Here is a 13,494-nt window from a genome sequence, read left to right as displayed (position 1 = left end):
TGACTGTCACTGCAGAGACACAGGGATACAATTGTTTCCTATGTGTCCCATTTACACAGCGTGCTGAAATAAAATGCAGACATACTGCATTCGTATTGTAATGCCCCAGACCGTATGACACTGCAATGTCAAGCAGTGTAGCGCATTGCAAACCCTGACATTGCAGTGAATGAAGCGCAACTTTTCTACACTTAAAAAAAAAAAACAATTTGTAAAAAAAAAGGGGATCGGTGCGATGTGATTAATTGTGCATCACACATCAGTAACAGAGAGAGGGCAGAGCTGTGAAAATGTCCCTTTAAAAAGATTTGTGCATTTTTGGTGTGTTTAGGTGTGTTCCGATGCGTTTTTGACCTGTTTTACCACATTCCAGTACAATTCAGTGCTGAAAAAAATCCAGCATGTTCTATTCTTTTTTCTGGAATTGGAACGCACTTGAACTGACCACACTGGTGTGAACTATGCCGTTGGAAACCAAATGACCTACTAACCATGATGCAGAAAAAAAACGCACTGGACTGCATGTGGTGTGAACTGGCCCTGAATCTTTATTTAGCCCACAAAATGGCTGCCTTAATTATATATAGATGACAGGTACTCTAAAATGCCGCTAACACAGACTGTGGCTTTAAATACTTTCAGTCACTCAAATGAACACTGTGTGCGCGTGTAGGTATATTATATAGAGTATGTATCATTAATATACATGTGTACACACGCGCACACACACGCATGCACACACACTCAGGCGCACACACACGCACACACACACACTGCATTGGAGTGGTACGAATTGGACCTTATTGGTTTTGTACAATACACTTGTGAAAATATACATCTTAACAGAATTCAAGTAGAAATGTACAAAATCTGTAAACGCATACAGAATTCTTTGTTTAATTTATAATACACCTTTACAGTTCATAGATACAATAAAATATTTGCAGTTTAACTCTTCTAAGGTTTGATTTTTTTGGCTATTGGACAGTGGTTCATGGTCGGGATGCCTCTTCATCATCGTCGCTGTAGGAAGATTTAAAACAGACCTGTGGGAGCCAGAAATAGGAGACAATAAGCTTTGTAAGCGTTGGATGTTACATATGTACTGTAGATATTTGACACACTGCAGGATACTGGCTTTCATCTACTCTAAATTCCACTGTCAATGGTTACATTCTTGCTGCATGCCGCTTCCCAGGTAATTTTTTCCTGTATTTAGATGTTCCTTCTTCAACCCTTTCTCTACCAAGATGCATTAATAAATATCCTGGTAATCAAGGTGTTGAAGCTAAATTATGGCTGCTGCCCACCCTTTAAGCTAACATTGTAAAATCGCCATATGTAAAGTGAAGTCCCGCTGACTCACCCCCTGCCCCAGCCTTTTACAGTTTGTGAGAGAGCCAGAACAGCAGGGTTGTAGTTGGAGTCAGGTGGAAGATGGACTAAAGGAAGGCACTGGGGTGTGGAGCCTGGGAGAGGGCCCCAAGGAGAGGGGCCTACCTACAGGCTGAAGTAGACAGGAAGATCTCCAATGCCCTACAGTCTTCTTGGGAGGACAGCCTGTCAGCAGGGAAGGAGCCAGCCCAGCAGAAGGCCTGAAAACAGTTGCAACCCCCTCAGCTACAGGACAGTATGAGTACACTCCTTGGGCCACAAAAGGGAGAGGGCAGTCAGGTGCAATACCCAACTACTACTCATCTGGGACTGCTTCATAGTGGATTCTGGAAACCCTTGCCCAGAGACACCCTCAGGACAGCCAGATGGATGAGGAGAGTTTCATCTGAGGTCTGAGGAGGTACACCAAAGGGGACTCAGTGCTCCTTAAAGAGACTGTTGCTGATTTTTTATTCCAGATTTTGTACGGTGTTTTCTAAGAAATTGTCCTCAACTTTTACAGTTCCTTGGCATCCCATATACCCCTAGACCCCATCCAAGTTAACCCCTAATAAAAACAAAAACAAGCTCAAGGACTGTTTTATTCTGGGAAAAAGTGTGGAAAAATGCATGTTGTCTGGGTGTGCAGAACCTAAAGAGACCCAAAAATCCAGTGGCCCTCAAGGGGGTAGCGTTACATGAGCATACTCAGTAGAGGACACCAGCTGGTCTACACAATCTCAGCTGAAGGCAGGATCAACCAGAAATATTTCACTCTACACAAAACGAATGCTTTAGTGGCTCTGTGAGTATGCACACTCTGTTATATAGTATGTAATGAGAATTTTTCATAGCCTGGGTTTAATCACACTTTAAAGGCTAATTCCACCTTTAAGACCATGTTACATCTATGTTCAATGTGTAGGGGTTTTCTACCCCGCAGCAGAAGTCCGATTTGAAATCGGTAAAGCTGTGCATGACTCTGTCCGCACAGCTACGTCATTCATTCACATAGATCTATTATGTCCCATCTACCACCATGGCAGAGGGACTTGTAGTTCTCAATGGAACATGGGGGTGGTGATCACCACATTGTTAGATCATTGACACTTCCTCCAGCTCTCAAACTAAAATCCGTACCTCAGTACAGACTGAGCTTGAGGAAGAGCCTGCATGGGCCTTGCATTGCATCTGTGATTCAAAAGATCGTGGTTGGAATGCATTCAAGGCTCATTTGCAAAAAGTGGACTTGGCCTTTAATGTATGGAAAACTGCATTGGTCCCCATCCTGTGGTTCACAAGTGGCTCCCAGATTTGTGACCTATTTTTAAACATTCCATAAAAATCAGAAAATTCCCAAATCAATCTGAATATTATTTTCATTTCCACTATATTTTACCCATAGTTATGGTGTCATTAAAAGTCAACAAAAATAGTAACAGTCCTAAACTAATCCACATTAATCAGGTAAGTGTTTTTGTGCACGGCAACTTCAGGGCGCAATATAAGTTTGGCCTCTAAAATTACTCACAGTTCACCAACAGGCACATTTGATCTGCATTTGACTTCTGTCTAAGCTTTCCCAATGACCGGTATTTGGTGAGGAGAAGAAATTCTGACCCCAACAATTTACTTTCCATCTGTGCTCTATTGGGGAGACTTCCCTTCACTTCCTGTCCCATAACCAGAACAGGAAGTGAAAGGAAATTCCTCCAAAGTGAGGGAATCTCTGCTTGTCACCAAAACAAGTGCACCCATTGGAAGATTACCCTCTTTTCCTGTTCTGGTGTTCACTTTCACCTTTAGTAACAACAGTATTTAGTAACAAAGTGGGGCAGCACAGTGGCTAAATGGTTAGTACTTCCACCTGGCAGCACTAGGGTCATTGGTTCGAATCCCAGCCATGGCACCATCTGCCTGGAGTTTGCATGTTCTCCCTGTGCCTGCCTGGGTTTCCTCCGGGTACTCCGGTTTCCTCCCACACTCCAAAGACATGCTGGTAGGTTAATTGGATCCTGTCTAAATTGGCCCTAGTATGTGTATGAATGTGAGTTAGGGAGCTTAGATTGTACGCCCCTTGAGGGTTAAGGACTGATGTGAATGTACAATATATATGTAAAGCGCTGCGTAAATTGACGGCACTATAGAAGTACCTGAAATAAAATAACAGTAAACAGGACAAATTGAGTGCATAAATCTTGCTTACAGGTGGCACAGAAAGCAATAAAAACCTGACAGGGATTCTAATCCCTCTATCCAAAACTAAAACTAAAGAAAAATATCTTGCCTTTAAGTATACATTAAACCTGGCCTTACTAAGCCGGCAGTTCACAGACACATCTGAATGAATAGGGAGTCTGTATTGCCAGCCAGTAGTCTATTTTTTAGTAACCTGTAGAATAAAGAGTTTCCAGTAAATCCAGCACTGTAGAAAGCAGATCCCTAGAACATTTCTTACCCCTCTTCTGAACAATCGATGAAAGAAGCTTCTCTTTGGTCTTATGTTCTGTTTGCTCACATCCAGATCTGGCGACAAGCAGCCGTCCGTCTCATAAATATTGATGTCTTTAAAACACTCGGTTTCAATCATCTGTAAAAGGAAGGAGAAGAGAAGACCTTTCAGGACAATCATCACTGAGCAGGTGGAAGGCAGATACTGAGGTCATGGTCAACCCCACAGAGCAGAAGACAACCTAGCCTTGCGCAGACTGTGAAGGTTCTCATGGATCCAGGTCATGGTATGGCTAGAGATAGTCACATTCATTTGGACTTGTTCTGTAATGTTGAACATGATTCACTACTCAACCAAACAGGTTTCTTAATTTATTAGAACTCAGGAAGCCACGATGAGCAATGAAAAGTCTCCAATATTACATAACATGTCCAATGAACGTGACTACCTACCAAAGCCAGTGCTACCACCAAGTGGACTAGGCAGCCACCTAGGACACAGCCATGGCCGCTGGTTTCCCTACTCTGCTGCTTGTGGAGAATTGTATCACAGAGTGTTTTACCTCTGGTTTTATGTGAATGGTTCTTTTTCTACTTTAATTCAATTGTTGCCACTCTTGGTTGGCCTGTGGAATCCTTGCATCTCTCCATCCACGGCTCCAGACCCACACTGGCTGATCCTTAGGACAGGGAAGGACTGACCATGACTATTATTGATGATAAGCAACATTTTATTTCTTTCTTGTGTTCAACACTGCTTGCTTATTAAATTGGTATTTTAATACTTCACTTAGTGGTGCCTTCCCCTGTCTTTTTCCTGTCTTTCAAATACAGAGCTGGCATACTCGGATGATGCATGCCGCAGATGTTCCTGGTTTCTAATGGACTTTTGAAAAAAATTGAATTTTTTTGTGGGGGGGAGGGGAGGTTGCAAATAGGTGGTCTTGCCAAGGGCGCAAAATATTCTAGCACCGGTCCTTCTAACTACTAGTGGCGCGCCCTGTGGCTCTACCCTCACACCTCTCAATACTCTTCTTCTAGCTCATGACAAGTAAGTCTCACTAGAAAATGGTAATGGTTCCTAAATATATTTCACATTGTTGTGGGAGGCCTAAAGTGGGCCATACGCTATGCAAAATTTGCTTTGTGGGTGGCCCTGGCAGCCCCCTCCCACCCTACATCCTTCAATTAGAAAATTGAAGGAATCAGGTGCAAAATTGGCACCAAACAGCAACTGCATCCAATCAGATGCAGCTGCTATTCAGGTATTCTGAAAGTCACTGCCGCCTGTCAGAATACAATGACCCCGCAGGGAGATTTCGCCCATCTGCACTATATAATGTTGATGGAGGAGTCTTTTAGATTTATTTTATTCAGCTTTCAGGCTATCGGTGTATGGTCAGCCTAAAGGTAAATGCCCCTTTAAATAGCCCTTTAATTTCTGATACTACGCTGACTCAGTGGCACTTACCCTTGCACAGTACTGTGTCTACAATTACCAACCTTCTTTTGGAAATGTTAATTGCCTGGCTTCTTCTGCAGGTAAAAAAAATGTGCATTTATTATTATTTGCTTCTGGAGCCTCTAAAGCATTGCACCAGTGATCAACAGATCACTGGTGCCATACAGGTCTCCTCCTGACCTGTCAGTGTATCTGCCGGCTTGTACATCCCGTATTGGCAAGCAGATACTTACTGACAGGAAGGCTCAATTAACTGACAATTAATGGCACTATGGAGCACCATGGTAGTTAATTGAAAACTACAAGCTGACAGCCACAAATGCTGCTGGGACTTGTAGTTTTCCCATTCACAGAATACTGTGAATGAGTGATGCAGCCGGGCAGGCAGAGCCCCACACAGCATATCAGCTGCTCTCCATTACTGTTACTCCCTTACTGTCCAGTCACAGGCTCTGGACAGGGGAGTGATCAGGCTGTACTGCATATCTACAGCACAGTAAAGACAAGTCACCAGCTTGGCTGTGCTGTAAGACAGGACTGTGTAAATCTCAGGACTGGATAGACAGAAATACAAATCCTTTGGCAGGAAAAGCAGATCATTTATCTGTATTTCATTTCTGTATTTAGATAGTATATGTGAGTTCAACTGTATTCAAGATTGGCTATTAGAAAAAACAAGGATGAAGGGTTACAACGCGTACAGTAAATGTCAATATAACTGCAATACCTCTTGCTGCCAAGGGATGGGGACACTGCCTGTCACAAACTTGGAGTAGAAATCATCATCTGTGGTGTCCAGATTTACTCCTTTCACTGTGGAAAACTGCTCAATGTCCAGAACATCCTTACAATATACAGCACGTGGCTGGAAGGTAAGAAAAAGAGAAGTCAGTAACCGTGTTTTGCAGGATTTTGAGCAGAATCTTCTTTACCATTCCTGAAGGAAATGGAAACTAACAGGTATTTAAAAGACAAAGCAAGAAAAAAAATGTAAATGTATTTTTTTTATTTCTAACCAAAATAATTAAAAAAAATAAAATATATGGTATGCACTAACATAAAACTATACATTCCCTTTAAAATGGTTGTAAATGAAGGTTTTTTTTTTTAACCTTAACGCATTCTCTGCATTAGGTAAAAAAACCTTTTGTGATCAGGATGGAATGCACATGGTCTACATTTGGGAATCCACACTTACATGGATGTCAATGTGTGTATAATTAAAGGGCAATTTTTTGTTTACGTGGCAAATATGTCATACTTACCTGCTCTGTGCAGTGGTTTTGCACAGAGCAGTCCTGATCCTTCTCCTCCTCCAATGGCTCCCACTGCTGCCCAGTCAATTAGGAGGAAGAGTCCCCAGAGAGCTGAGGCTTTTGTGTACATTGCTGGATTGCAATGAGGCTCAGGAAAGTATTAGGGGGGGGCTGGGAGGATGCAGCACACAAAAGGTTTTTTTACTTTCTTGCACAGAATGCATGAAGGTAAAAACCTTGAGCCTTTACAACCACTTTAGGTACGGCCCGCAAGAACAAGACCAAACACTGAAAATGTCATCAGTCAGGAAACCCTTTTAAAAGGTTCTCCCTGATAAGCATACAGGGTCCTGACCATCCAACATTCTGGAGGAAGAACGACTTACATCTGGAACAAAGGGTGGATCCAGCATATTGGCTTCTAGACGCTTGAAGTTGATGTTCCTGAATATCGGATTCTGCTTTACACCTGCTGCTCCATCCCCCATACAGCCCAGCCTCTGCTTGGGGTCCTTTGTCAGTAACTAGGTGGAAAATGAAGACACAGGGCATGCTCATTAGTCACCAAAAGATTCAGAACATTGTGTCTCTATGTATGTGTGTGGTGGTTAAACCTACTATATAGTCGAATTTGAGAAAACCGCGCTATATGTTTGCTGTGTGTTCCCATTCACACAACAGATCTTAAAAAAAAACCCAAAACAAAAACAAAAAAAAAAACCCCCCAAAAAAACAAAAAACTGTTACCCCCATAGTTGTCTCTTTGGAGCAAGCCTTTGAGGAAGCTGCAAGCTACTCTGAACAATTTCAAAGTGAAAGTAGAGGGACAAAGGTGGGGGCAAACTGATATTTCCCTCATTAAATACGATGCAGTATCCAAACCTTGAGCTCTCTACAGCTGGCCATACAAATGTAGATTTTCGGACGATATTTGTATGAAAACTCTTTGAACAATTGGTGAATGGACGAAATGTCGTTCGAAAATTGTCTTTTGCTTTTAACATTCAAGTTCAAAAGTAATGTAATTTCTGAACGATAACCACATATTCTGGCCAAAAATTTGTTTGATCGAGAAAAGTTTTCCTTCCTGCCCGTTCGAATTTTCCCATCACTGCAGTCGAAATTAACATCAATTTGACCCCACTAACGATTAGAAAATCAAACCAATATTCTGAAATGAAAATTCTTGAATGAAAATTTATACGTGTATGGCCAGCTTTAAACTTTGATAGAACAGACTGTGTTCAAATCTACTTTATAATACAACTTACAAAACTGAGATCTGCCAGCACAATACTGATAGGGTTAATTATGGGAAACCTAATTTTTGGAGTTTTGGATAGAGTGGAGAGGGATTAGAACGCCTGTCAGTTTTTATGGCCGTCTGTGTCCCCATAGGACATAGGAAATCCACCCTGTCTATTTGTCCTGTTTACCATTATCATTGAAAGTAAAACAAAATCCCTAACTTTGGGTTGTCCTCAGAAAAGTAAGCAAGGAAATATTCCACTGGGGACACTAGTTCTGGTGACCAGGGAGTCCCCAAGGAATTCCCTGAATTTGGGTGATTAGGCCAAGCATGTCAGAAAGGACTGAGAAAAATACACCTATCAGTTAAAGCAGAGTTCCACTCACCCTGTCAAAAAATAAAAGTCAGCAGCTACAAGAACTGTAGCTGCTGACTTTTAAAAAACAGCCACTTACCTGTCCCTCGGTGTGTGTCCCGCAGCTCGTTTCACCAGCCATCCTGGATTCCAGGAGGCCGGCATCTTCAGTGTGGGCACCCGGCTGTGATAGCTTGTGACTTCACAGCCGGGTACCCACTGCACATGTGCGAGTAGCACTGCGCTTCATGAATGGTCCTTCCGATCGCCTAGGCAATCGAACAAGAAGTGGGAGCGGGTACCTGTCAAATTTGGGTACCCGCTCCTCCCCCGCCCCCCAAAGGTGCCAATCCTTAATGGGGAGCAGTCCTTAAAATGGAACTTCACCTTTGGGGTGGAGCTACACTTTAAAGAGTAACTGCACTTTTGTTGAGAAAACAACAATCTCCTCTGCGGTGATCAACGTACATTGCAAGCATTTGAACAAACCTGTTTCAGCTCTGTCTTGTGCAGGACTGATTCTGAACAGAAGTGACTTCTTCATTAAAGCAACTGCTGCACTTTCGGGGTTCTAATAAGAAAATCTGCATCCATTTATAAGTGAATAACCATTTGGGAATATCCCACCAAAAAAGACATTTTTGCTGTAGAGGATTCCTAAAATCTGACTTGTATCTTAATGCAGAATTCTTCACACAAGGAGCAAATGACATTCCTGGGGAAGTTGTGCGTACTAACTGTGTACAGAACGCCTCCATGTTGCCACAGTGTATTGATTTTAAGAGAATTGCAGCAGCTGCAGATTGCAAAGGAAAGGTAATTTTTAATTGCATTAAAATGTGGCTTCAGTAGCATCTGTATATATATATATATATATATATATATATATATATATATATTCCCCCATTACATTATATTTCTAGACTGGGATTCCAGCGCTGGTTGTTTTTGGTACTGGGCTTTTGGTGTTGAGAACAAATGAAAAATTGTAAACCACCCTATGAAATCTATATTCAGCGTGAAGGGAGAGTATAATGATTGTTGGTCGATTTTATTTGCCAATTTTTTAAAGTTTTCAAGCTTATAAAACAATGTACTACATCTTTTAACTATTGTATAACGTTTTCTTTGGCTTCTTCTCACAATGCAAGTCTTTTGTTGGCAAAGTTATTGAGAAACATGTGAAAAATGATATGGCCAATATCTTAACAGATGCCACAAAAAAAAACTACGAAAAAATCAAAGTTGGAAAATGGTTAAAAGTCATAATAAAAATGTAAAGTGAACATTACAATAACTCAAATTGTGTGCTTACTGAAAATATTCAATACCTTCTCAGTAGGATGTTGCGTTCTGTACTAGCAGAGAAGGAGAGGCTGTATACCCTTCCTTCTGAGGTATTCGGTTAGCACAGATCATATAATATTTTCAGATTATTCTTTAAACATATAAGAGATCAACTTCATGTAAATAATGTTACCTGTAAGGTTTTAAAAATGTTTCCATGTACACATTGGGTATAGAATAGCATCACCCCCTTTTAAAATAATTAAATTTTGTTGCTCTGCAGCCTGAAATGAAGACAGACACAGTTTTTGTTTTCTCCAGATGTATTTAGTCAATGTATAACATCCAAGTGAAATATATAACACCAACATGTCAGAAAAAAAATTAAAAAACAGAATCGCTGAGTCACAGTTGAAAGGCAAATGGCTTTGTATGCCATTAAGAAGAGGATTAGCTACACCTAATTAAGTTTACAAGTCATTTTTAGGAGGGGGGGTGATCCTTTTTCCAACTCAACGATTCAGTTTTTGAATTTTAATGTTAATTTTGAATACATTTTTTAATTTCCTCTCTGACATGTTGCGGTTATATCTTTCACTTGGACGTTATAAGTTGCACTGAGTAAATACAGCTGGATAAAACAAAAACTGTGTCTGTCTTCATTTCAATGTGATTATTTTAAGGTGGGTGGGTGATTCTTTTCTATACCCACTGTAATTTGTAATTATATATCTGTACATACATGGTAGAATCTGTATTTGTTCCCTATAAATTTCTGGCTCAGCTGAGTGGATGAAAACAATGCACTATGTATGTATTTACGTGGCTGATTTGGAATTGAGATATTTGGTTTAATACACTATTTCCTGCCTAAGCTCTAGGGGTGCTCAGGAACACAGAGAACCCAGTTCTTCTTCCACAGTCCATAAATTCCAACTTATATCAGAAATGTCTTACAGGGATATCTGAATGCGGACTACAGATAGATAGAGGGTAGGTGACTTAAAAGCCATCAGTATTGCAATCTAACCTTGTCCTGCAAGTCAACCCAACATTTAAAGATTTTTGGATGGTGCTTTGTTCCTTGATTTTATCCAACCCACCCAATGCAATTTGTCCCCGAGGGCAAGGGACCTGACAGGCATCAGATTTTAGCATCCATGATGATGGCCAAATATCTACGATACATTGGTTAGTCCATAGTGTGTAACATCTAGGACAATAGAGGTGATGTACAATAACCATTTCCAGGTCCCAGCGCAGTCTTCCTTTTGTCCTTGAAAGTCCATGCCAACCCAGTTATCAGAAGTGACGGTACAAACATCATTTTTGGACAAAGGACTGTTCATATATGGACAACTATACTCCAGGTTTAGGACTTGGCTGCACTTGGGGAATGATCCACTAGCCACACAACAAACCATCTGCTTTCATTACACCCACTTTTCTGTCTGCACTTACCATCCTGCAGATAGATTTGGCATCTTCTGAAAACTTCTCAGAATATTCCTCTTCATCGTCCTTCACTCGCCGGTCTACCTCTTCCCTCTTCACCTTCTCTTTCCTTTTCCTAAACGGAGACTGACCCTGGATCATTTCATAAATAAGGCAGCCGAGCCCCCACCAGTCGGGGCTAAAAGTGTAGCTTTCATTGTTGATGACCTCTGGGGCTGCAGACAGAAGATTCCATGTTAGAGGCCCTTGTTTTATTATCAGTAGATTATTTTTACATACAACATTATAATAATATTAAAGACGTCTCATTTTATTATTAGTCTGTTTCTCAGGGGAAGAAGTACAGTAGTATTTTGTCCCATCTTTCTATGTGCTATCTAAGACTAGCTGTGAGATCAGACCATTCCTCCTTCCACCAAATGTCCAACAACGTAGCTAGCAAGGAGATAGCTGTTTTGACAGGAGGCACTTTTATCCATCTCCAAGCACTTGCTGGCTAACCTGGGAATGACAAGCCCTTTTTTCTGTGACTCCTGTCTTGAGCAAGTGCTTGGAGAAAAAGAAGTGTCATCTGTCAAACAGCTGTCTCCTTACTAGCTGCATTGTCGGTCAACTGTGGAGGGAGGAGGGGTGCCCTATCCAACCTCACAATGAGACAACACTTAGGATGATGTGACCAAATACTACACATACTTTGCCCCCTGGGGAACAGAATACATTATTAAAAGGTGAAGAGAGAATTATTCTCTAATAAGAATTACATTTCAAATATTTCTACTGTTAAACTCTCAGGATAAAAAAAAAGCTGTTCTGTTTGATTTGCCTGCCCCTCAACATGCAGGAAATGGCTGCTGCTCTTAGGAACGAAGCACATTCCAACTTAACCTGCAACAGAAAGTAACACTGGAATCTGAAATATAGATACCTTCTTTCAGTTTTAAATTTATCCTACTATTTAAATACGGGAATTATTTAATCATCTTTTAAATGATATATATTTTAGATATAATACTAACAAAATAAAAAAAGCTTTTAATTATCCTGCTTACATTAAAAACATCTTTCATCGCACATAGCACATAAAGACCTGTCTGCCATCCGGAATCCAGGAGAGTCCTAATCGCAAATCACAGCCGATATTCTGCCCTCTCCAAGATGGCCGCCACTCTACTTCCGGTATTCTCATATGCGTCTGACGTCACCTCCCTTTGACGCGTTTCGTCATTGGACGTCATTGGGCAATTTATGATTACGCCCAATGACGAAACGCGTCAAAGGGAGGTGACGTCAGACGCATATGAGAATACCGGAAGTAGAGTGGCGGCCATCTTGGAGAGGGCAGAATATCGGCTGTGATTTGCGATTAGGACTCTCCTGGATTCCGGATGGCAGACAGGTCTTTATGTGCTATGTGCGATGAAAGATGTTTTTAATGTAAGCAGGATAATTAAAAGCTTTTGATCTTAGTATGTGGCAGTATCACGCTATGATTTGTTCCTTGTATATGGGTATCTGGCTGGCGTATATGGTGGAAGCATATCTCAGTTGCTAGGGTGGAAGGATCCACACAAAGCAAACCCTGAGGACATCTCTAAAAGGATTTATATCACCAGACAATTTTCTGTGGATTGAGATCAAAAATATAAATTTCTTCGAATATTGGTAAGGGTATCCATTCCTTACCCTGATAGAAGTGTGCACCTGTGTCATGAGTTTTTAGCACAGTAGAGTGTTTCACATGCATGGTTTTGCACAGTACATCGCATGTGTATGTGGTTTGATATATACACGTGTTTTCACTTGGGTGAATATTATTGGATTGATTTTATATGTAAATTTTTATTTATAAAGGATAATGCACTATGTATATTTTTTTGTTTTTTTGAGGTAATCAAGGTTTTGCAAGCAGTGGAGAGTTTTTTACACTTGAATCAATTTTTGGACTACACGTATTTATTTATTTATTGGACTTTAATTTGAAATTGGACTTTAATTTGAAAAATTATAGATTTTGGATTTTTGAGATTATTATAATAAGAAAAGTTCTTTTATTAATTATCACTGAGCATATTTTATTTATATTTGTACACCTTTAAGGGTAGAGGTGAAGTGTGCTTATAAATAGTTGGGAAAATTAGTGTTTTACATTTAAAATAAAAAAACCCTTCCCATGTGGAAAAGTCAAGTCCCATACAGTACAGAATGACTTTGTTGCGATTTTCCATGTAATGTGTGCTTGAAAGTGATACGTGAATTCACAACGTCGCTACAACATAATCCGAAAAAAATGATTATGTGCTTAAAATATAAATCCGTGTTTCTATGTTAAGCTGAACACCCAGGCAGACTGCTAATACCGTCCTGCTAAAGCTAATTGAATATTTACTTATTAATCAGTGGAAATGACTAGCAGGAGAAGTCTTTCAGCATTAATATTTTACTGGGCAGAAGAGCAGGAAAATCTACCGCACAAATTCCAGCATCGCTGAATTCTTTTTCTCCTCTAAATCACATGGGTAGCTCACAGATTTTAAAGAGGACATGAACTCTGGAAGCTGTGACCCACAAAAGGCAGACAGAGGGTAAGGGCCCTTTCACACTGATC

The 13,494-nt window shown here is 40.6% G+C and overlaps 1 protein-coding gene across 1 annotated transcript in view; it reads right to left on the bottom strand.

Annotated features, from left to right (window-relative positions):
* Positions 1-873: 873 nt before the first annotated feature.
* GRK4 (G protein-coupled receptor kinase 4) overlaps positions 874-13,494 on the bottom strand; it is a 327,280-nt gene continuing 314,659 nt past the window's right edge. Inside the window, exons 12-16 of the mRNA XM_089691556.1 lie at positions 10,896-11,104; positions 6,930-7,067; positions 6,015-6,152; positions 3,833-3,964; positions 874-1,046 (exon numbers count right to left, since the gene is read on the bottom strand). Of these exons, the coding sequence (XP_089547682.1) occupies positions 993-1,046; positions 3,833-3,964; positions 6,015-6,152; positions 6,930-7,067; positions 10,896-11,104 (671 nt within the window). The 3' untranslated portion in view covers positions 874-992. The remainder of the gene's footprint in view (positions 1,047-3,832; positions 3,965-6,014; positions 6,153-6,929; positions 7,068-10,895; positions 11,105-13,494) is intronic.

This window comes from Staurois parvus, unplaced genomic scaffold, assembly GCF_062004578.1.
Source record: "Staurois parvus isolate SC_StPar_1 unplaced genomic scaffold, SC_StPar_1.0 ptg000564l, whole genome shotgun sequence".
Classification (NCBI taxonomy): domain Eukaryota; kingdom Metazoa; phylum Chordata; class Amphibia; order Anura; family Ranidae; genus Staurois; species Staurois parvus.
Note: the sequence above shows the minus strand (reverse complement) of the source record. Positions and strands in the feature narration are given on the sequence as shown.